The sequence below is a fragment of the Python bivittatus genome, unplaced genomic scaffold (assembly GCF_059951505.1).
Source record: "Python bivittatus isolate LINGU-HERP-01145 unplaced genomic scaffold, Pbiv_v1 ctg000210_np1212, whole genome shotgun sequence".
Taxonomy (NCBI): Eukaryota; Metazoa; Chordata; class Lepidosauria; order Squamata; family Pythonidae; genus Python; species Python bivittatus.
In genome coordinates this window covers 4214742-4237596 of record NW_028277053.1, presented here as the reverse complement: position 1 = coordinate 4237596, position 22855 = coordinate 4214742, and the positions used below count along the sequence as shown (strand labels likewise).

At 42.0% G+C, this 22855-nt stretch overlaps 1 protein-coding gene across 4 annotated transcripts in view; it reads right to left on the bottom strand.

Annotated features, from left to right (window-relative positions):
* MAP2K5 (mitogen-activated protein kinase kinase 5) overlaps positions 1-22855 on the bottom strand; it is a 135749-nt gene that overhangs the window by 85917 nt on the left and 26977 nt on the right. For all 4 annotated transcript variants that reach the window (XR_015795874.1, XR_015795875.1, XM_088139233.1 and 1 more), the window contains exons 8-12: positions 17566-17630; positions 6705-6744; positions 1608-1676; positions 1432-1513; positions 556-617 (exon numbers count right to left, since the gene is read on the bottom strand). Coding sequence is in view for 2 of the 4 variants with exons in the window: in XM_088139233.1 (XP_087995359.1) it covers positions 556-617; positions 1432-1513; positions 1608-1676; positions 6705-6744; positions 17566-17630 (318 nt within the window). In the remaining 2 variants the exon portion in view is untranslated. The remainder of the gene's footprint in view (positions 1-555; positions 618-1431; positions 1514-1607; positions 1677-6704; positions 6745-17565; positions 17631-22855) is intronic.

Sequence of the window (22855 nt, the reverse complement as noted above, 5' to 3'; positions counted from 1 at the left end):
TAATTAAATAGTACATTATAGAATAACTTTGTTATGCTTTAAACCACTTAAATTATCAAAGCCTGCTTCAGATTTAGCCATTGTGCAGCAACGTCCTTCTCAAACATCGACTGGGCCTTGGCTCAGCTTTCAAAAATTAGGGCACGTTCTCTGCAATTTGGTCATTTCAGCTTAAGAGCACCCTGTGGCGTGGTGCAAAGGCTCACGAAGCAGAATCAGAGCGCTTTGCTCTCTTTTCACAGACACATTTACCCTGAAACACAGAGTCCTGTGGCATCTTGAAGATGATTATAGTGTACGCTTCTCTGAACTAAAATGCATTCATTATATGCATTTATTCAAGTGGACCCTAACCCAGAAATAGGCATGCTGTAATCAATCTGTTTGCTTTCTAGGTATTACAAGAGTTTCTGTTTCTAATTTCCCCCATTTTTCTTATTTTTCTTCCTTGTCCCCCAAGTGCTTTTATTGCCTCTACACACATCATTTGTGATTAAGCAATTCCACATTTATTAAATGTTTCAGGAACTGATACACCCCACACAAAGTACTCACAGCTACAGCTATTCTTCCCAATACGTGTTCTGGAATTTTTCTGTAGACATCTAAAGAGCCCCCTGCAGGGGAGAACAAAATATGCTTGGTTAAAGTTAAATGTCAGTCAACTACTCTTCTGTAAAAAGGGTCACCTAGATCAGGGTTCCTCAACCTTGGCAACTTTAAGACGGGTGGACTTCAACTCCCAGAATTCCCCTTGTCTTAAAGTTGCCAAGGTTGAGGAACCCTGACCTAGATGAAGAGGCTCAGGGAACATCCCTGCAGTCTGTGGGGCACAGCCAGAGATACCTGGGCACATAGCTTGCTGCTCAACCAATTGGTGGGGTACCTCTGTTGGTGTGCTCAAGAAATTTACCCTGAATGAAACTGCAAAGCAAAGCAATCTTTAAGATTTTCATTAAAAAATCCCATCAACCCTTAAACTACTATTCCAGCCAACAGCTTGCCAGAAACACCCAGGCAGAGGGTGAGCAAACAGAACTGCTTTGAAAGAAAATCCGTATTGGTGACTAAGGCTATAAGGAGGAGGAACAGCTGTTTTGTCAGTAAATACAGATTGCATGGAAATGGAAAATATCAAACCACATATAAGCCACCATTTATTTCTGCCACATTTAAATTTTCAATAAAAGTCTGTGCAACTCTATTCAAGGAAACAGCATCAAGAAATAACTCTTGCTTCCTGATGTATTGAGCCTTGCAAATGGTTAGTTATTCTTAAAATACCTTTTTAAAAAAAGAAAAATCTTTCACTATCTGTAGGATTCACTTCATGCTTCTAAGGTATAGTAAACCAATATTCTTCTAATTGATTTGCCAATTCCTTTTTTTAAACTGTTGTGGTCCTTCACAAATTTATAGCATATCACTTACCATCCATAAATTCAGTACAAAGAGAAATCCTGTTTTCTACAAAAAAAGCACCATAAAATCCTATGATGTAGGATGAATCGCACTGTAAAAAAAAGAAAGAGGTGGTTGATTTTTTTTTTTTTAGGAAAAACTGCACACTATACAGAATTGAAAAATAAGTGCTAGAAAAGCATTACCTTATAAAGAATTTCTAATTCAGACATAATCTGTTTCTGAAGTTCTAGTGTAATATCTAAAGGGATCACCTGGAAATAAACAGTGAAGTATTAATGCTACAGAAAATCAGATGGCACTCAGCAAATAACACTACTATTTCTTTTTTTAATGTCTAACCTCAAATCTGCATCATCTTGCATGTTTTTTAGGTGGCACAACTTTTGCCCTCACTGCTACTAAATCAGTGCCATACCCCACCAACAGTTGTTCAGGGGGGACCAATCCAAGCCAGTTATGCTATGTAACTTGGCTCTGGGTATGTAAAATCACATCTCCTCTGAGTCAAGCTTGACCTCAGGTGACTTTGTGGACATGACCCTATAGCCACTTTCTGGGATGTTTCTTTAATTTCCCAGCCTAGTAGCCCTGTCAGTCTCCCATCCATGTATGAACCAGATCCAAACCTGCTTAGCTTCCAAGCCCTGACAAGATGCTGCCATGTGCAAAACCCACCCGATTTATCCTACGACAGGGTATCCTAGTGGGGAGCCACCAAAACAAATTTACTTCTCCTTGGCAACACATTTTTACTAATGGAAATATATGTCTACAACTCAATCACTTCAGAAAAATACTGAGTTTTAACCAGGGGTGTCTGCAAGGTAGGTAAAAAATATCAAGATGGTGGTACAACCAATTCAAGCAGTCTGCCTTTTTACAAGTACTGCAATAGATGCACAAACAAGCACAACCGATTGTGAGTTTGTGGCCACCATCCTGACTTTTTGTACCCCCCTATGGCTGCCCCCAGACTTCTAACAATAGATATATTCCACTTCCCGGTATGTTTTTTCCTCATATGTCTGTAGGTGTTTGTATTTGTATCCTAGGGCAACTAATACCGGGGAACACCAACTCCAGGGCCTGGAATCTAGTCTCTGCTAGACTAGGAAACGTCACAATGGATCCCACCTGCTTTGAGGGTTCTCTTTGCATGGTCAAATCCACTTCTCCAATCCCCAGGGAAATGCTTCTCTCCCCCAAATGTCATCCCTGACTGGCAAAAACAGGGCCAGAGCCTACATTCCTCAGAATCTGGATAGGAATTTCAGGATCAAATGTGTTTTGCAGATTTAGCACAGCCCACGGTCCCTGACAGCTTGACTTCTAACGGAAAACTCTTTCAGTCACTTGCTCACATCCAGCTGATTTCCAAACCTACATTTTTACAGTATTGATGTCTGTCTAAACAGGGAAAAAAGAGCATAACCGGTTTCTATCAAGAATTTGCTTTAGGGTTATTTATAAAAGCTGTAACTGTAATAGAAAGGCTGCCAAGAAAACATTTAACACATTTCTCCAAATCAATAGTCATTTGCCAACAATATTCACTTACATTTTTTTTCCTGGATAGAAAGCTTAAAACAAAGTAAGGTGCTGGAACAACTGTATCAATTTTGCCCCTTAAAAGAGCAATGGAAATTTAACCCTCCATGGTCTCTAAAAGAGACCATTTTAAACTCTAACCTTCCTCTTAACTTTGAGAAGTTCAGCTTTCTTCAAAACCATCTTGCCCACTGCAAAACCTTCCGCTGAATATTGACCGGACTGGATGTCACGGAAGGCAATTCAGTATCAGCCAAGATAGGGAATGAAAAAAGAAAGCCTGCAAACTGCGGTAAATTACAGGTACATTGATTTTTCAGACTACAAGGGCTATGCCCTGGTTTATATAAAATAGTGGGATGGGGCTGCTGCCTGAAACAATACGTCCACATTGCATGGTCCACGTTACGCTGCACCGAGGCTGTATAAAAAGCCTCTGTATTAGAAGCAGTGGGGTTGCTGTAGGTCACACCGATTATACACTGTGCAGCTTTAAGAAGCCTCTATGGACTGGCCGCTTTGCGTGGTAAAAGGAGCAGACTCAACACCCTGACCCTACTCACTACTCCACTGAGGAGACGGCAGAAAGGAGCAGAGAATTCAAATTATGGTCTCAGCTGATGTGGAGTCAGGCATGCCTGGCTCCCTCCGTGAAAAATGAAGCAAATTCTTCCGCATTCCCCGGGGCTTGCTAAAAACACATCTGTTTGGGAAGATGCTGTTGGGGTATTTGAACGGGCAGATCCTGGATGCCCGGACACCTAGCGATCCATCTGATTTTAGTCACTCTCAGTGGGGTGAGAAAGAGGTAACGGCTCCTGATTTGCATCTGGATTCCGATCCCTATTTCATTTTATTACTTTAATGATGGATGTGAAAGCGAATCAGAGAGAACAGAAGGAAGGAGAGCGCGGGACCAGGGAAAACAGCTATGCCTGGAATACGAGCCTTGTTTTCCAAAGTAAAATGGCCCAGCCCGACGCCCATCCTTTTTGTTAAATAACAGCAGCAGCGCAGAGGAGGGATTTCTCAAGGCGGATTTCACAGAGAAAGGGTTAATCCCACCAGAAATACCTGAGCCATTTTCTCTGCTACACCTCCAGGACAAATAAGGATGAGTTGTCAAGTTAAATACAAGCACTCAAGTGACGGAATTATAATTTACTTGGTGCTCAATTTAAATTAGTGAGAGGCTATTAAAATATACAGTATAGCGATGGCAATTCATCACCGGCTGTCATGGATGACTTCATCTATTTGCCAGAATGGTGTGTGTGCCACTAAAGGGAATGAGAGCAAAATCACAGGTCAAATTAAGCTGCAATTCCATTTTAATTCACTTATTTAATCTGTGGCAATATAATTGTCTGTTACAGTATGTACAACTCAGAGGAAATTTGGGAGTTCGATAGTCAGTATACAAATGATTAATCAAATGGACCATTTAAATGCTAGTTAAGAGCAGAAGAAACTCCCAGGAACGGCAGAGTGGCACGCAGCCACACTGCTCGCGATACGTGGATGGGGCGGCCGGTGCTTCAGCAATGCAGGAAGTCCTTGGCATCTAACAAGCGTTGACCGCACCAGGGGATGGAGGCCTTGGAAAAGATGGCCAGGACCTGGTCACAAACCTACATTTGGGGTTCCCTCCACCCTGATTTCTTACACTTTCAACATAATCTACATGGGATTTTTTTTTACCATTGTCTGTAGATGGAGACAATTCATTCCACTATCAAAGAGCCAGATTTAATAATTTGCAACATCCCAGGGAATATTTTAAAGGACTTGGTACCTCTGGCAATCAAACAAAGGTGCTTTGACCACTCCGCTACCGTGGATGGAATTGCTGGGCTACACTTGTGGCTTGAAGACGTAGGAAGTAAGGATAAAAAATAATAGGCATATACTCCTGGTGTGGTCAGAACGAAATTCCCCTTGTGCTTTTCCCTAATCCAAAAAAATTAATCACCCAGGGCTAAATTCGAACAGACTACAGGTTTCAACCTATCATTTGGCTGTCATCTGGTACAACTAGTGTTACTTCTGTATATCTCCAACCTTCCCTCCAAGAGTCTCAATGGAGCAGATTTAACTCCTATCATCATTCCACAACGGGGTGGAAAAAAATGCCTGGTTATGATCACCATCCTGGAACTTCTTGACTGAAAGTGGGAGGAGAACATGACTTGAGTCCTAGCTCAGTGCTGCAATGCAGTGCCTTCACCAACTTCATAATGTGTGGACTTCTCCAGCCACCATGGCCATTGCTAGGAATTCTGGGAGCTAAACTCAGGCCTCTGGAGGGCACCAAAACTGGAGAAGACTGCTCTAACCACTATAATCCAGTGGCTCTTTCAGGTCTGGGTCTGTTTCACTTCCAAGCTGCTGGCCCTGATGTTGCTATGAATGGCTACAGCCACCTCTTTGCTCTAACAACACAATGGCTATGTTCAGAGTGAAACCGGTCTATCACTTTCTAAACCTTGATTTCTAGCAGAGGAAATATTTGAGGTCAGGATCCCATTATTTGGCAGCAGATTTAATTCTTCTAAGAAATGTTGAATGTTACAAAGAAATTCTGTATTTTTTTTTTAAAAAAGATTAAAGAATATACAGTCATAGATTTAAAAAAAAACAAAGTTAAGATACAAAACATCCATTCACAGATGAGACTAAGGGGGCCAGACCGTGTTCCGATCCAATGACTTCCGTCCACCGTTACTATAGCGCAGAATTTGGCTACCTTTCTAGAAACCTCACAGTCCTGATTGATTAATAAGAGACACATTATTGCTTGTTGGGACCAATCCAGATAATTTGCAACTGGGTTTTCTTTTTCTCTTTTGGGGAATTTTCTTCCCCCTCCCAAGGATGATAGGACATTTCAGAAGTACATGTATGAGTCTCTCAACTTCAGTATCTGAACCTACACAGAAATGCTCATGATAGGGGAGATGACTGAAACTCCATTTGTACCATGGAGGCTAGAGCATCTGAGTGTGCCAAGGTGAGTGTTCACCTACATGAGGGTATAAATATCCAGTAAAAATGTTTAGGGGTGGTGAAAAATGAACCTTAAGAGAACGCAATTTTAAGAAGAATGTGTTGTTCTACCAGAACATCAAGATGGAGGAGAAGAATTTGGGAGAGAACTCTTTCTTCAGGTTATTTGTCATTCTCCTTCAGAAAAAAGCTAGAGATCTCTGCAGACAGGCATCAGGAATACCAAAGCACTCAGCCCTGGAGCAGACATAAAAGCTTTCACTTTCTTTTTTAAGGCATTTATGAGGATTTTTGAAAGTACACAACCAAGAGGAAAGAGAAGAAACCACAATTTAACAGTCAAACGTGAGCAAACTTACGGGATACACTGGGAAGCTGACCTCAGATAGTTAAATAACCACATGATCAAATTAAAGACTGAACTGGAGAAAGGCCCCCCCGAACACCTGTAGAGAATCTGTATGCTTAAAAAAAAAAAAAATGCTAATATAAAACCATCGTTGTCAGTTCTGCAATAGATTAGAAGTCTTTCCAGCCGGTATTCCTCTCAGGACCGAGTTGTGCCACCAGACTGCTCTGTATTTTCTCACTTATAAATTGCACCCTTTGGTGTGGTGCGTGTTCACTGCAAAAATTGCTTTCATGTAATAAAGCCAGATGGAGGCACCAGAAAACGGAGACTGGGGCAGGAGAATCCTTTAAAGCAGATTTGTGAACAAACTTACCTTTACAGCTAGTATTTTCCCACTGGGGACATGGTTTGCTCTGCATCCAAAGAAGACGACAGTCAGTTTAAAGCCAAGAAAAATCACAGTCATATTTTAAGTTTTACGTTATACGTGTTAAAGTTTCTCGCTAATGGCATTCTTGAGCAATTGAACTTGTGCGTTAGAGTGATCTATGCAACAAGCCCCAGTTTCAGGGATGCAGTCCATTCCATACCCGAACAGCAAAACAAAAATCAATCCTGGGCAACGTGTGACTTATCAAGCTGAATAAAGCCTATCAGCCATGCAACACGGTCAGCTAACAACTCCACGAGTCTCCCGTTTCTGGCGCCTTTCCAAAGCAAACGCCCAGGAAAGATCAGGCAAACCCAAGCACAGAAAGTGAGGACTGGTCTAAAAAGTGATCCTTCGGTGTGATATCTCTCAACATAAGGAAGTGCCCACAGAACCAAGCTGAAGTTCCCATGGTCTGAGTTCAACTGTGGAATCCGAGTGGGAGGGGGCCACTGAGGCACTCAAGTCAAACTCCCGGCTTTGGGCAGGAATCCAAATTCAAGCGTCCCAGACAGATGCGTGTCCAGCTTCTGCTTGAACACACCAAATGAATAGGAGGCCATCACTCCTTTGGATCACTGTTCCACGTCAAACTATTCTTATGGCTGGTAAGTTTTTTCCTACTGTTCAGCTGAAATTTGTTTTCCTGTAACTTAAATCCATTATTTCATGTCCTTCACTCTGAAACAAGAGAGAACAGATCTCGACCCTTTTCTGTGTGGCAACCTTTCAGGTATTTGAAGAGGGCTGTCACGTCTTCCCACACCTGCTCTTCTCCCTGAAGGCTAAACATTCTAGCTCCTTCAATCTCTCTTCATAAGACTCAGTTTCTAGTCCCCTAATCATCCATGTTTCTCTTCTCCAAACCTGTTTCAGGTTCTAGGAATCGATCTTAAAATGTGGTGCCCAGAAGTGGATAGAGTACTTAAGATGGGGTCTGAACAAAGTAGAATAAAGTGGAACGATTACTTCACACAATGTAGAAACCATGCTTCTCTTGGTGTACTTTGAAACTGTATTTGACATTTTTTGCAGTTGGATTACCCTGCTGATTCCATTCAGTTTGCCATCAGCTACCGTTCAAAGTTTCTCCCAAGTACTATTACCAAGCCATGTGTTCCCCATTCTAGGCCTACGCATCTGATTTCTGCCCTTTAGTGAATTTTAAAAAGTATCTTCCTCCAAAAAATATTGCACAAAAAAGATTACTTGTGTTTGCAAATGGAATTTAAGCATTTAAAAATTATCACTCTGTAAGTAAATCCTAAATACACCATACGAAAAATTATTTCAGTGCAAGAATTAACCTTCCCAAAGGGATTGCTGAGAGGCCAACAGTGGAAAGCACAGTCATTGTATCAGAGTAGGTAAAATGAACCATAAACTATGGGTGAACAGCGGCAAAACATTTTGACTTTCAGATCAGCAGAATGATAACAAAACATGCCGCTGAGATAGCGTGCTTAACGTCTGTTAGCTTAATATGTGCTGCACTGGGCAGTTTGGCAACTTAATTAGCTTGTCAAGAAAGCCGATCTTTTCTTTCCCCTCCTTCTTCTCTGAAAGGGAGGGGTGGTCTCTTGTTTTCAAGTGAATTAAAAGGAAAGACTTGATGATTTAATTATGATGCACGCCAATTCATCCGTGGAAGTTTGGGTTAAATTTCCAGCAAAGAGCAAGTACCTGGTTTGGTTTACAGAGCACTGACACTAGCAATTTAACATTTAATTATCATTGAGGAAGGGATCACAAAGCAGATAGTGTGCCTGTGGGGCACAGAGCACCCCTGGATCCTGCAAGAGCCACAACTCCCTGGAAGAAATGGGCTTATTCCTAACCGCCATGACATCTCCATTGTTTTGACCTTCTCTACCACGCTCACTGTAAAGTGATTAATGGAGTCTGAATGGGAACTTTGGTTACTCTGAAAGAAAACTGGACACCTTAGCAATGTTTTAATTAACAGCAAATACTGCCAGTTCAGCTGGAGCTCCTGCACTAATTACCTGTCCCAATAAACTTGCTGGAAAACACATTCAGCCCAAACCGAAGAACTAGAAGTCGACGTTGGTCATTTAAATTATGCACGGGCTACCAGGATTCAGCTACCCACCCCAATTTAGAGTTTCCCAGAAGACTGCTCTTATGGAGCAATCCTATACCGCTCGCTTCCTGCACTGGCTTCAGTATCGGCAGAAGACCTACAGATACAAGAGGGCGGATGTGCCAAGCTGCTTCCCCTGGCAGAGTAAATAGGGCCAAGGGTTATACCCCAGAGCTTCAGAGCCTTGTCCTTGCAAAACCAAAGACATGGAGCTGCATTGCTGATACACACTTTTGAAGGGTTTCTATGCTTGCAATATTAATATTACAAAAATAAAATTTGTGACAACTACAGACTGGTTACACCAAGATGATAAAACCCATGAAAGGTGAAAAGATCATTCGGGGGAATGTAGGTTATAAAATAAATCACTCCCGCAGAGAAGGCAGCGCTTCTTTGAAATTACAAGGGCATCTTCCACTCATTGTTCCTGTGAATCCCAATCAGTCCCCTTCAATCCTCCTCTTGGTTCTGGAGTCAAGAAAAATGGGGAGCTTTCCTGTTTCCAGAAAGTATTTAGCGGATGGGCACACATTTTAAGCAGCTGTAAGAGAACAGCTTAGATACGATTTTCTAAATCACTTCCCTAGTATAACCAAGCTTAGGAGAGAGCGTTTCTGTCCTTAGGAGAGACCTTTCCATCAAGAAAACAAAAGCACAGAATTCTTTTGCCAAATGCTACCTATCAGGGTTCATTATGCTGAGCCTCTTCTATCCACCTGCAAAGAACAGCTTTAAACAGCATTGGCACAATTGTGTCAAATATTTTATTAACCTTGACTGTTATCCATATCCCCAGACATTTGGCGCCCTGGAGGGACCACTGTCTGTTTGGCGTAGCTCTGAGCTGTTACCACTTGGAAAATTCAAATGCTTCTCTGCAGGGCCTTCTGAGAAGGCCATGTGCCCAGACTTGGTAAGAGAGCTATTTTGAGCACTGAAAGACAGACGGTGTGATCAAAGGTGCACGTGAATTCACACATACACTCTCTCCACGAGAGCAAAACCTGCCACATTTCCCCCCCAAAGCCCTAATGGGAAAGTTCCAACATGAAATATTCACCAACATAATTGGTGAAATAAGCAAGCTGCTGAAAGCAAAAGCTTTTTTATTTCTATTGTTTTTACTGCAAACTCCGCACGTAAGGCCAAGACTGTTGGTGGTTGAGGACAGTGTTTCTCAGCCTCAGCAACTTGAAGATGTGTGGACTTCAGCACTGGCTGGGGAATTCTGGGAGTTGAAGTCCATATATCTTCAAGTTGCTGAGGTGGAGAAACACTGGTTTAGAAAAGCTATCAACCTAGAATTACCTCCACCTGCCCCAACACTGATGTAAACGTTGGGCGCTTCTTGTAATTAGCTTCTTGAAAGCAGGCATGGGGTGCGTGTGTTCAAGTAGGAGCCTCTCCCTCTCCTGATTAAAGCTTATTCTTCTTAATTATGGGCCAGGGAGCATCAGTGGATCTTAAGTCCAAACATTTGGAACACGAAGAATTAAGCAGAAGAAGGAAGTTGGTAGCTCTGGAGGCCTCTAGGAAGCTAAGAGGCCTCCAATCATCTCTAGCGTTTGTTTTGGATGTCATACTATTGCAAGGCAGCTGTTGTCTTGGCTCCATGAAATGTTACTCCCTGAAAGCCCTCAGTACTCAGAAACGACTGAATCTGACACACATGGAGCATGGCTCTGCCAAGACCCAAATAAGCAAGAGAATAAAAAGCTCATCACGGTCTCGTGCATGAGACGTTCAGTTTCTCTAAACATTACACATTGTGCAAGGACAGGAGGGTCACCAGCTGCAGATGACCGGCAGCAAACCATACCGAGACTCCATTCCAGGTCTTTTCTGGGCGGACTAGATTTAGCTCTGTGCTAATGGCCAGAGTTTGGGAGTTTTAATGGCAATATTTTCATGTACTGAAACAGCCATCTGAAAAGGAAGAGGTTCAGATGGTTTCCAGAAAATTAGCACTTTGACAGTTGTTGCCTTCTGTAATAGGCGAGCCCATTAGCTGACTTGCTGGCTGTTAAAAAAGGAAATTCAGAAGTGAGCCGAGCTCGGAAAGAGCAGCCCTTATAGGGCCTCTGCTCATTCAAAGCCACAATCTATGCCAACCTTCCTTCTTTCCAAAATCCCACCACAGATGCTTGAATGATGACCACAAAATGATTCATTATTAACTTGAAGGCACCCTCTGGCCACAGGCTGTTTGCCTCTAAAATTGACTTTTCCAACAATTCAAGAGCAGCCACCCAGGCAAAGGATGGAAAGATAAAAGAGTCCTGACCATGACAGAGTGCTCCATACCGGGGGGTGGGGGGTGGGGGGTGGGGGGGGAGGCAGTGAGGAGAAGAAAACCTGAAAAAGAGGAAGAGGGATTCTAGCCTAGGATCTCAATGTATTGTGTGCTCTTGCCAAGGAGTTTTTAAATCATAATCACATCGGGTGGTGATGTAGGATGAAATGGATCATTCCTTATCAGAGGAGCAAGCGTGTGACCTCCGCAAACTATACGCACTCCTGCTTCTTTGCGAAACCTGACAAGAGGCTGCTGTAGAAAGACGTCCCTCAAGGTGCCAAGGAGCTACGTTAGCCACACCATGATGGTTTTTCCATCTGAATTTGGTGCAGTTCAACAGAACTTGCAATTGCCCTCATTTAATCAACAGTGCTAACTCCTGTGTGGGACAGGGGAAAGCCCCAGATCGAATTTCTTGATGTTGTCTTAGCGGTCATCTTCTGTTGTTCCTTAGTAAAATACCTGGTTTATCTTTAAGTCAAGAACAACTTAACTTTTTGCTGAATCTTCAGAGGATGAGTACACAGTGCAACAAAACAAGTTTAATTTAAGAATCAACCAGTTTCTAATTAAACTGCCATAGGCAGCTGGTTGGATAAGTTTTAATCAGTTTCAGTCACCTATTGATTGGGATACTGAAGCTTAAAAATTAAAAGTAAAAGTAAAAGATGATTTGGGAATTGCTCCATCTCAGAACAACAGTGCAGCCCTCGGTAAATAACTCCTCTTTTAACCATCAGCTAAATGAACACTTCAATACTGCAGTACAAAGTCTTCTGCAAAATTACTTTAACTAACAAGCAGAAATTTATCAGCTTCAGCCAAAATCAATGCTGAAATCAATTTGAACACTGGTTGTGTCTAAAGGGGCTCATTGGCAATTTACGGAAATTACACCATGTAAATGTCTGTGCTTTAATTGAACAGTTTCATCAACTAGGCTGTGATTGCTGTCCATTTATTTATTTACTTTCACCGCAGCACTAGTTCAACAGAAGCGATGGGCTTTGTCAAGGCGAGAGGAGCCACTTCATCTTCATTTTATGCACTTTTGTGTACAACCGGTTTTATGAGCTGGGCCACCAATGGCGGGGGTCAGTGGGAACAAGGGAATTGCATCCCCTGGTCAGTCTTGGTTAACCTGTAACGACTGTCCCCAGGAATTCGGTGGGACAGCGGCCCATTAGACAAACGCAAGAGAGCAGGAACAGAGAAAGGGAGGAGAAGACGCAACGTGTCAGGGAAGAGAAAAAGAGGATGTTGGATGGTTTCTTGTCTGGAATACCAAAAATAAGGACCATTTGTGTACTAGGTTTGCTAAGCCAAGTTCAGAAGAAAATAATGGAAGAGTTGCCCTGCTAAAGGCCGGTCTAGCCGTTTCTAGCAGCAACTGCCACCTGGCACCACACAGGCAGGGTCAAAGACCATGTTCCTCTCCTTAAACAGAAGGTGCCCGACAGCTTATAGACACTCCATCAATTAATTCAGTCCTCTATAGATATCTAGTATCACTTTTATCTTACACACACACATGCACGTACACACAAACGCACTTTCTACTTCAAGACTTCAGCAAATATCATTCCTGGGAATTTGCTGCTTTGGGCCAACTTCCCTATTTGGTTGGGTTGAGACTGCACCTCCCCAAATTTCCAGCCAGCCTTGTGAATTCTGGTAGTTGCAAGCCCACCCCTTGCAGAAAGCCTCAGAAAATATTTTTGGTTCCGAGAGCTCCATTGGAGCAGGAGCGCTGGGGAGGGCATTCCTGGTTGAGTTCTGCTTGTAAAGGTCCAAGAGGCAGCTGGCGAGCTGCTTGATGGAAAGCAGAATGGGACTAGAAGGACCTGTCGGGTTGGATTTAGCAGAGCAATTCTGAAATCTGGACCAAATCAGTAATGTCAAAATGCTACGTGAATTCACAGAAAAAAGAATGCAGAAGAGTTCGCAAAATATGAGAGATGCTAGGTGTTATTTACCACTGACAAGTTTCAAATGATACCAATAAGGTGTCTTTGTTATAAATAATTTAGTGCAGTTTTTGCTCAGTACAAATTTTAAAAGGGGATGCTGCCTTATAAATCACATGGTTCGCATATTTCATGGAACCCAGGAAGCAATTTTGAAAAAAAAAATGTCTTAGAGCTCTGTAAATCACCCTTAGTTTAAAAATGTGGAAGAAAGCAAACCCACTCTCAGTGCTGTTTGGCCTTTCCCATGAATTATTTTTCAAAAAAGCAATTTAAGTAAATACCCTGGATGCGGCAGTATACAAATATTTTCCAATATATGCACAAGAGTCTGCACTTTCCATCATACCTGCTTTTTGAAAATATCTGAAGGGTACAAAAAATTACAATACCTGGTTTAAATTAGGTGGAGTAATAAATCTATAGCCTAACTATATTGGTTTCAGCCCCAGAAACAACTTTGCCGCAATCAACTGCAATTTACAATCTGCAGACCGTCCCTGGCAACTGTGAGTAGCGCTGGGAATTCAGCCTCTCCTGTGCAGAATTCCTGTGGGAAGTTCTGCTGAATAAACGGTGGAGGATGAGGAGGACCAGCCGAAGGGTGGACGGGCCAAAGATGCTGAATGCCCGCTTCCCGCACAGAAGCACCGCCTGGAAGCCCAGAGACGTGATTGCCCCCCTGCTCCACCCACTCATCCAGAGGCTCGGCTGTCACACCAGCAGGGGTAAACCCTTACGCTCTTTATTGAACCGCTCAAGGTTAGGGAGGAAAAAATGTAATTCTGAGTTGATCTTACGCTTGAACATAAGAGAAAGTTGTCCAAGCTGCGGGGTCACTGTCCTTCTCCCACAAGAACCATTTCGCAACAGAAATAAATGCAGCAGAAAACACATGAAATGTATATTAACCTATCACAAGAAAACTACGTTAATTAAGAAGTACATGAATTATTAAAATGTACAACTTAAAAGGAGTATCTCCTCTCCAAAACAAGTTCGATTTGCTTCTCCGCCTTTGATGCGCCACCTGAGTGCCCTGGGCCAAATGCCCCCGGGCCTGTGCTTTCAGCGGCCGCCCAAAGCCAGTCTCTTGGCAAGCCCAGGCTTGAAAGGACTTGGGGAAACAGAACCCTCCTCAAATGTTGGCCAGGTTGGTCGTCCATCCTTGGTTCTTTCCTAGCTGCTAAGTTCAAAAAGCTCGCCATCTCTTAGTTAAGAAAATGCAAGAAATAAACTTAACACGAAGCTAAAAGCTATAAACCACCTTTTCTTTAAACAAACAAACAGAAAGACAAAAAAAATGGATTCAGCAAGTTCTCCTTAGAAATATTGCTATAGAAATATTGATTTTTTTACTCAACTCAATTGACTGAAAAGTTGTTTGTATAGCAATATTGGCCTAGGCAATGCACTGGAACAATTTTGCTGCACAGAGTAATCAAGTGCATTTCTGAAGTATAATTATATTGTCATAAAAACGAAGCCAAGATAACCTTCTCTTTGAGCAATAAACCTACAGAGGCAGTAAAACCTTACACACAGAGAGATACAGATACTCCATGATAGGGTGTCTTCCAGCGCCACCCAGCCTCCTCCCCACACTTGCTCTTCCCTTAAGCTACGGTTAGCACGAAAGTGATCAATATCTCAATCTCCATAAACTATTTCAATAATAGTTAGTTCACCTGGAAACAGAAACTGAATGTTTCTGCTCAGCGACCTGAGACGTGCCTCCTTGTTTGTTGAACGCGGGTAATATTTCATTGCCATAATGGATATGACTCCGTGCAGGGTTTTCGGAGGACACAGACAAACACACATTCTTCAGTTACAAATCAATATCCGATGCACACGTTTCAGAAAAAAAGCCCAGAAAGTGGGATGCTGGCAGTCAAAAAATACAAAACATATCACCAGGAGCATTTATAATTAATTTATTTGACAAAATCATCATCAATTCCCTCCAGCGAAGGATCTGCAGCTGTTGCTGCTGCTAACCAAAACCGAGTCAAGCTACCTGTAAGCAGGGGCTTCAACTGGGCTTTGCCTGCAATAGAGATGGCTTCCCCTGAACACGCCACAAACACAGCAAGGGGGCAACTGTTTCCAACGGGGTAGTGCTACCCATTACATGTGTTGAGAGGGGGACAATGAAAATGACACAACCCCAGAAAGTGTCTTGTGTGCTGAAATCAGCTTTCTCTGGATGACATCTTGACCATCAGGTCCTTTTTTGTGGAATCTCACTTTAATTCCTTGTGGAATATATTTCACATCCTACTCCAGCCTGCTAAGTGGGAATGTTTGTGGACTTAAACTTTTGCAAGGATAAAGGCTTTCCTGCCAAGACAACCATCTTTTTGTTACTGTAACTCTTAATATGTCAAAATTAAAAGAAGTTCATGTAGAGCAGCTTCTTTGGGCAATTGGGTAAGGGAGTTTGTGGCATAAAGTTCTCACTGGGATGGATACAAGCAGGAAGGATGTAGGTGTATCTTTGAGTGGGGACAGGTGTATATAAAAATCAGGAGAGGCCGAAGCAGAATCAGATCATCGAGGGAGCTGTAAAGATTTAAAAAACATGAACTCTCAAGACAGTGGAAGCTGAAGAGGTGTGGTGGGATGCAGTGAATACATCTCTTATTTTCAAACTCTATGAATACCCACAGAATAATTTCCCTGTCCTGAAAGTATCTGTTTTTCTCTCTTTCCTCTCTGGAAAGTTCCTCCCACCTGTCCACAAGGACTTGCATTACAATGGGCCAAGCCAAGAACAAAATGACAAGTGCCTTTGGAGGGCGTCGGCCTGGCAGTTTTAATCGAAAAGCTGGAAATCCAAATCCTTACTGGCTCGTCAGAGAAATGTCCTGTTGGAGCTAGACAGCTCCTGGAAAGAACCAAAATGTGTAGTTACAGGAAGTTTATCAACTGCTATTAGGCATCTAATCAGAAGAAAGGCAGCAACTTTACATTGCGTTATCCTAACCGAATCAGATAATCCATAACAACTTTGTTACAACAAACTTCCCTGGATATTAATTTACTTGCATAAATGGTAGGATTCTCAAAAGACTCTTTCAATTCCCATAATGGTAACGGAAGCTCATGCAGATCCACCACAATTAGTCTTTGTCATCTAATTCCAAGGAAGTTGTCAATACAGCTGAATGTTGCCTGACTGTGCTAATGGGCTGGATGAAGGTGAACAAGTTGAAATTAAATCTGGACAAGACAAAGGGGCTGTTTGTTGGCCAATGAGAAATCAGGATCAGAGACTGGATTCATCCTGAGCTCAAAGATGCTCCCCAAGGTGTGCAGCTTGTGAGTGTTCTTTGATCCTGCACTGATTCTAGCCTCGACATGGCAGTAGCGGCAAGCAGCATATTTGCACATTATGCTTCATGTATCACCTGTGACTTTTCATGAGCCAATCAATCTAACTATGGTTGTCTATGCTTTGGCAACATCCTATTAGACTATTCCGACGCGTTCCCACCTGGGGATACTCTTGAAGAACATCTGGAAACCTAAAGGAGGATGTTTGCCAAGCTTGTGTAACATTCACAAAACAGAGAAATGGCTTAGAGTTAGTGTCAGCCCTCTGTAGCTGAAATGAGTCCCAGCTATCCACTGTGTGAGGAGGCAGGGTGGGGTGCTTAAGAACATAATGTTGGACTGAACAAATTATTCATCTAGCTCAAAAACCCGTCTACCAATAGAAATAAAGAGAATACCTACAATTAACTATCATGTTGGCATGTACGGTTGAGCACGAATTATGGTACATGAAAAAGAACCTGTCTTCTCTGATATCAACAACAGAATTATTCTCCATGTTTGCATATAATCTTTGCTAACAGCCATTACAATTACTTATGGCAAAGAGTTCCATAGATGGATTGCGTCTTATATGCCTATTAGCATATTTTCCATATGGTATTATCATTTAATCCCTTTCTAAAAATATTGATCATCGCGATATTTGGTGGTTGCAAGGGAGCCTATAAGCCTCTGTTATTAACTTTAGTCCAAATTTATACAAAACATCACAGAAAAAGGAAATTGCCTGGAAAGGGGCCACAGAGAGGGATCCCCTCTCCCCAGTCCACCTTATTCACTTAAAATAAAAGGTGTGTCAATTTGGAAACAGCAATTTCAGTCCCAAATAGCAATTTTCTTTGATCCTGCACTAAGATTCACCTAAGATTCAAACACTGTCAGCCAACAGGGTATAAAAATACAAAGGTTATTTTTCTAGACATAATTTAGTTATGAAGGCAACTCCCACAAACATTAAATATCATCAGCATTTCACAGAGGAAGGATAAAGGCCCAACACCTTGTGACCTAATTGTGGGGAAGGGAAAAATGTCTTTGCCTTTTCTTTCCCAAAAGTTGGAGCAAAGGAAAAAAGGGGAGAGGGACACTCACTTGTAAACGGTTCCTCCATTGCCATGACCAAGGATGTCTCGATACCGTATGTCTTGTTCATTCATCTCCACAAGGAAGAAAGAAAAACAAAAGAGATGTCATGCTGTGGACGCAAGTGTCAAGGAAAAGCCACTCTCGGCCATAAACAACCCGCCGTCTGGGTCATTTCAAGTTCAGCTGCAAGAACGAGGAGATCAATACAACATTTGCTGTCCAATTTATAAAAGACAATACCAGGGGACAAAGTGATGGAAAGTTTAATGACAATTTGTTTGCCTGGGTCATTTCATTAAAGTTTGATAAAAGGTGTCAAAATGGAATGATAACATAGCTCAGGAGGAGCAGTTCACAGACATGGAGGGGAGAGAAAGGGTCTCGAGTGCAGAGCATCACCAAGGCCTGGGTCAGGAGGGGACTATAGAGTCCCTCAGCCAACGCTCAGGCCTCAAATGCAGCCACATATGTGCTCCTGAAACCTGACAGTTTTGCTCTCAAGCTAGAGAAGAGTCACAAGAATACAGTGCTCAGATGGTCAGCAAGTATGGGAACCTTCCGTGTGGATGCCTCATACGGCTCACCTCATATCACCAAAGCAGCACATGCCGCTTGCTTTGCAGGTAAGCAATCAATTCTAAGTTCACGCGTGCTCTTGCTCCACAGCAATCTCCCTTAACCACACACACAGCCCAGCAGATCACCCATCAGCCCAATTACACTTGTAGAAGAACCTGAAGGTCAAAGTTTGCACCTTGAATTATGTTTAGAAGGTAACGAGGGGGCAATACAGGCAATCAAATCTCAATGAAGATAAAGGACGTTAGCAAGAAGAGCAAAGGCATGTCATGAAAGGCAAAACTCCCCTCCATGAGTTTTCCTGAATAAAAAAGTGTTAGCTGTAGAAAGATGATTTGACAAACAAATCACATGCCAGGACAACAATGGTAAAAATCATCTACTCGAAGGCTATGAAAGGCCAATCTTAAAATGCCTTTTGCTGCACTTCAATTTATATATCCAGGGAAATATTTTTTCAGATATAAAGCTTGGGCAATCTGTGATTGTTAGAAGCGCAATGGCACAAAAGTAGATTTTGTACAAATTGCCTATTTAGTTTGTTGCAGTAAACTTAATATATTGAAATTAATTAATACGCAATGGACAGTCATGAATCAAAACAAATGGTCATGCTATGGGGGTTGTTTTCTAAATGATTTTTCCCCTTTCAAGAAAACAGGCCAAGAAGTAAAGAACAACAGCTCCCACCATCACCACAAACACATTTTACATAGTACGTTTTCTCTACAATCTTCTGAGAAGACGTGCCAAGAAAGCTTTCAGAGATAAGGACCCAAGAACAGCTTTCCTGAACTTGATACCTTCCAGAAGTCTCAGGACTGCAACTCCCAGATTTGCCAACCAGCAGTCTGAACTTCAGAAAGCTGCTTTTCTGGAGATTTTCCAAAGGTCTTCCTGTTCCACAGTTTAGAAGAATGGCACACTATGATCCAGATTAAAACAAGTAAGGGACACTATCTATATACATTTCTCCAAAAGAAGCAAGAAACTCCATATATGGCGGGGGGACTCAAAACACTATTTTTGGTAGTGTCAAGAGTGGCTCTTGGGGAAAAATGGACACAGAAGGAAAGTAAAACAAATGAAGAGTGAAAATAGAATGAATGCAGGAAGAGAAAGTACAAGTCCTAAATGATAAAGTCTTCGAAGACCGATTAATCTCCCAACAGAATAAATAAGGAAAGGATGTGGAAGCAGCTTGAAACAGAGTGAAAAGAATTATGTTACAAAGGGTCACAGAAGTGTGTGGAGTTATATTTTTCATAAAGTATGAAAAAGGAGGCTTGGTGAAAGGTTGTGGAGAAGAGGGAAAAGGTATATGAGAGCTCCTGTAAAAGTTGCTATGGGGGAGAACTCCAGTGCAATGTGTATTTGCAGAACTCCTCTGCAAACGAAAATTAGTCAGGAGTTAGCCTTGCATGCTAAAACGTCTTCTATGTGAGAAACACTGCTGATAACCATGAGCGTGAAAGTTATTGAATAATGTGTGAAAGACAAAAAGATACTGCAGTTGCAAAGAACATAGAGAAGGCGGGCAAAGAACAGCTAAGATTTAAAGAGGCAGAGAAAATGCAGTCATTTTGATGAAAAACAAAACAGTTTTGGTAATACAGTAGCGAAGAGGGCTACACAAGAAACCTCTGCCAGTGAACTGAATTAAAAATGAAAGTGAGAAAATTACTTGAAAGGAACCTGAAATAAGGGAATGCTGGAAGGACTATTTTAGGGATTTATATGGGAATGACAGTGATATGTTGGAAATGTGAAATTGAAATGAATGCTGTAATTGTGTCCAAAAAATACTGATGAAAGGGAAGATCTATGACAATGTTGAAAAATGATAGAGCTGCAGGTGTAGATGGTGTAATTGGAGAAATGTTAAAGTTGTGGTTTGCTCATGGAGTGGCTGTTCAAATTGTTTAACATGGGTGAAGATTGTGTCTGTGCCCAACAACTGGAAGTGTGCAGTTACCATTTCCCTATACCAAAAAAGAGGTAGCCAGAGTAAAATTCAAAAGCTACAGCGGGAACTGGTTTAAAAGGTGTGCCAGGAAAGGTGTCTGGGAGAATTTGGACTGAAAAGGTACAATGGTGACAACAAGCAAAAATTGGGAAGCCCAGTGCAGTTCTATGCCAGTCGGGGCATGGGAAGGCCAGGTCTTTGCTCTTAGCAAATCACTGCAATATGATAATGAATACAAGAAAGTTTAGGCATGTTTGTTGATTTACATGTATGATAAAATGAATGTTTGTCAGCCTTACAAGGTAGACCAGGCAGAAAACACAACCAGATGAACTAATTCTACTTTATTGTAAGGTTACATTAACAGAATCTTGCAAGTCTGAAAATACATCTCTCCCCCACTGCCCCCTTTACAGCCCCAAAACTAGGGAAGGTCTCTTCTGAGCCTCTTGCCCTGCCCACATTCCTACTAGGGGCTAAGATAACTTTTATCTGACTGTTGGCTGTGTCTCGTTGCCCTGTCTCCCAAGGTCATTCCCACGTACCATTACAAGACTTGAATTACAGACTTTGTCCAAAAGGAGTTGAAGGCTAGTTACTGAAGAGCAGTATATGAGGGAAATAAATCATGAGTGAGAATAAATGGAATGTTTAGCAAATTATTTATCACTGAGCGTGGAACAAGGATACGTGAGCCCTCCTTGATTTATGTATTTATGGTTACATTTCTAAGGAATGGTAGTGGTGACAGTAGATGTGTTTGGCTGGGGCCACAAATGTTTGTGTATTTTTGAATGTAGATGATGCCATGTTGTTGGCTAATAACTCAAATTATTTGCAGCAAATGTTAGATTATATCATGCAACAAGAAGTATGGATTTGGAAATTAACATATCAAAGACCAAGATAGTCATTTCTGAAATGGAAAATAGAATGAATGATTGCAAGTTATACACAGTGGAAAACTAAAACAAGTATATGAATTGGTTTAACAGTGTAGAATGTTTATTAAAAAGAGGGAAAAGGATAGAGAATGTCTAGGTTTTTAAGGTATGCAAATGCTAATGGAAAGGTAGTAGATTATGTAGTCAACTGTGAAGAATGAGCACTGAAAGCAGCAAAAATGAGGACACATTTCTGCTGGCTTGTTATATGGAAGTCAGAGTTCTCTATGTCAGGAAAAACAAAGAAAGTTAAATGCAGTAGGAATGGGATACTTAAAATGTGTGTATGCTAAAACACACATACTGAAGAGATGTAGTAGGGAATGAATGAAGGCTGAATCAGTATGGACTGCATATGAGAATGAGTGGTCACTACGAGAAATCTGATCTGATTGTATAGAGAGGATGAATAAATATCGAACTGCAGAAGGAAGGAAGGAAGGAAGGAAGGAAGGAAGGAAGGAAGGAAGGAAGGAAGGAAGGAAGGAAGGAAGGAAGGAAGGAAGACGAAGGATAAAATGGGAAAGTTGTGGTTGAATGGAATTAGTGAGTTCCTCAAAAAGAGAAGTGTGAGAAGTTTAAAGAAGAAAAAACAATGTATAAAGCAGAATATGGACAGAAAGAAGGATGCTTAGCAAGGAAATAGTATGGCAAGATAGAGTGAGTCCATCCTTCCTTCCTTTCCTTCGTTCTTTCTCTTTCATCTCATGCCTTTAATTTCCCATTCCTTATGCCTTTTCCGCAGTCTGCATAACATTGCCCACCCTTACAGGGAAGATCATGATGGATGGTCTAGGAGGGCACAATTCTTTACTCAGAAGCATGTGAAGAGAAACTTCAAAAGGGCACTGAGGATGGAACCCATCCGCAGCATGAAAGCAAACCTACTGGGGACAGCAGTTCTACAGCTTAATTATTGGAGGGTTATTCCAGAAAGGGCCAATAAAGATTTCAAAAGTGCAGCTAAACTATTTCCACATTAGCCTATTTCTTACCTTAACCTATTTTTGGTCAAGTGGTGAGCAGCGAACGGTCACCATTTATTTACCACTTCTTTTACCACTCCAGAAACTACAGCAAATATTCTTTGCTATTGGAAGCTCTGCTCTGCATCCTTGGTGGTGGAACAGAGACCCAACACACCAGAAAACGTGTTCCGTTACAGTTTTGAAAGAGTGACTGGAGCCAAGCAGAATGTTTCCAACCCTCCAAACAGTATCCCACCCCAAAACACACGTTAGCAAGTGGGCTCAATCCACTTGGAACAAAGCTCTTGAGCTTGTTTGCAGAATCTATAGGGGAGCACAGCTGTCTATACACTTCACCGAAGATTGGTACACTCCTATCTGGGATCGCCGCCCTCTTCCACCAAGTGCGCAGCTTTGGAAGGGACGCACATGGATCGGGAAGGGAGGAAGGGGACACCTGCCTAGCCAGCCAGATCAGCTGAATCAACCCTGGTGACAATTGGGGTGACAGGTGTCGCAGCCAGATCACCCTCACATCCAAAAGAAAGTTCTCAATGGGCTTGACAGGAACAATAAATTTGTATTCTGCCTCTTATAACAATGCCTGAAGTCGGCTGCTTTTCAAGATCTCTACTATCCTCCCCATTTGCAGGAGATAAAACAGAGGCAGTGGAGTGAGAATGGCTAGATTACCTTGCTCCAGATTCCTCCTGCCCCAATTCTGGGACTCGCCAAATTAATTCAAAAGCAATGCAAGTTCAAGCTGATAACAGCTTGGTTTGACCGTCACCCTAAGTAGAAAGCTCCCAGTATCTCAGCAAAGCGTTGGAGCTCTAGAT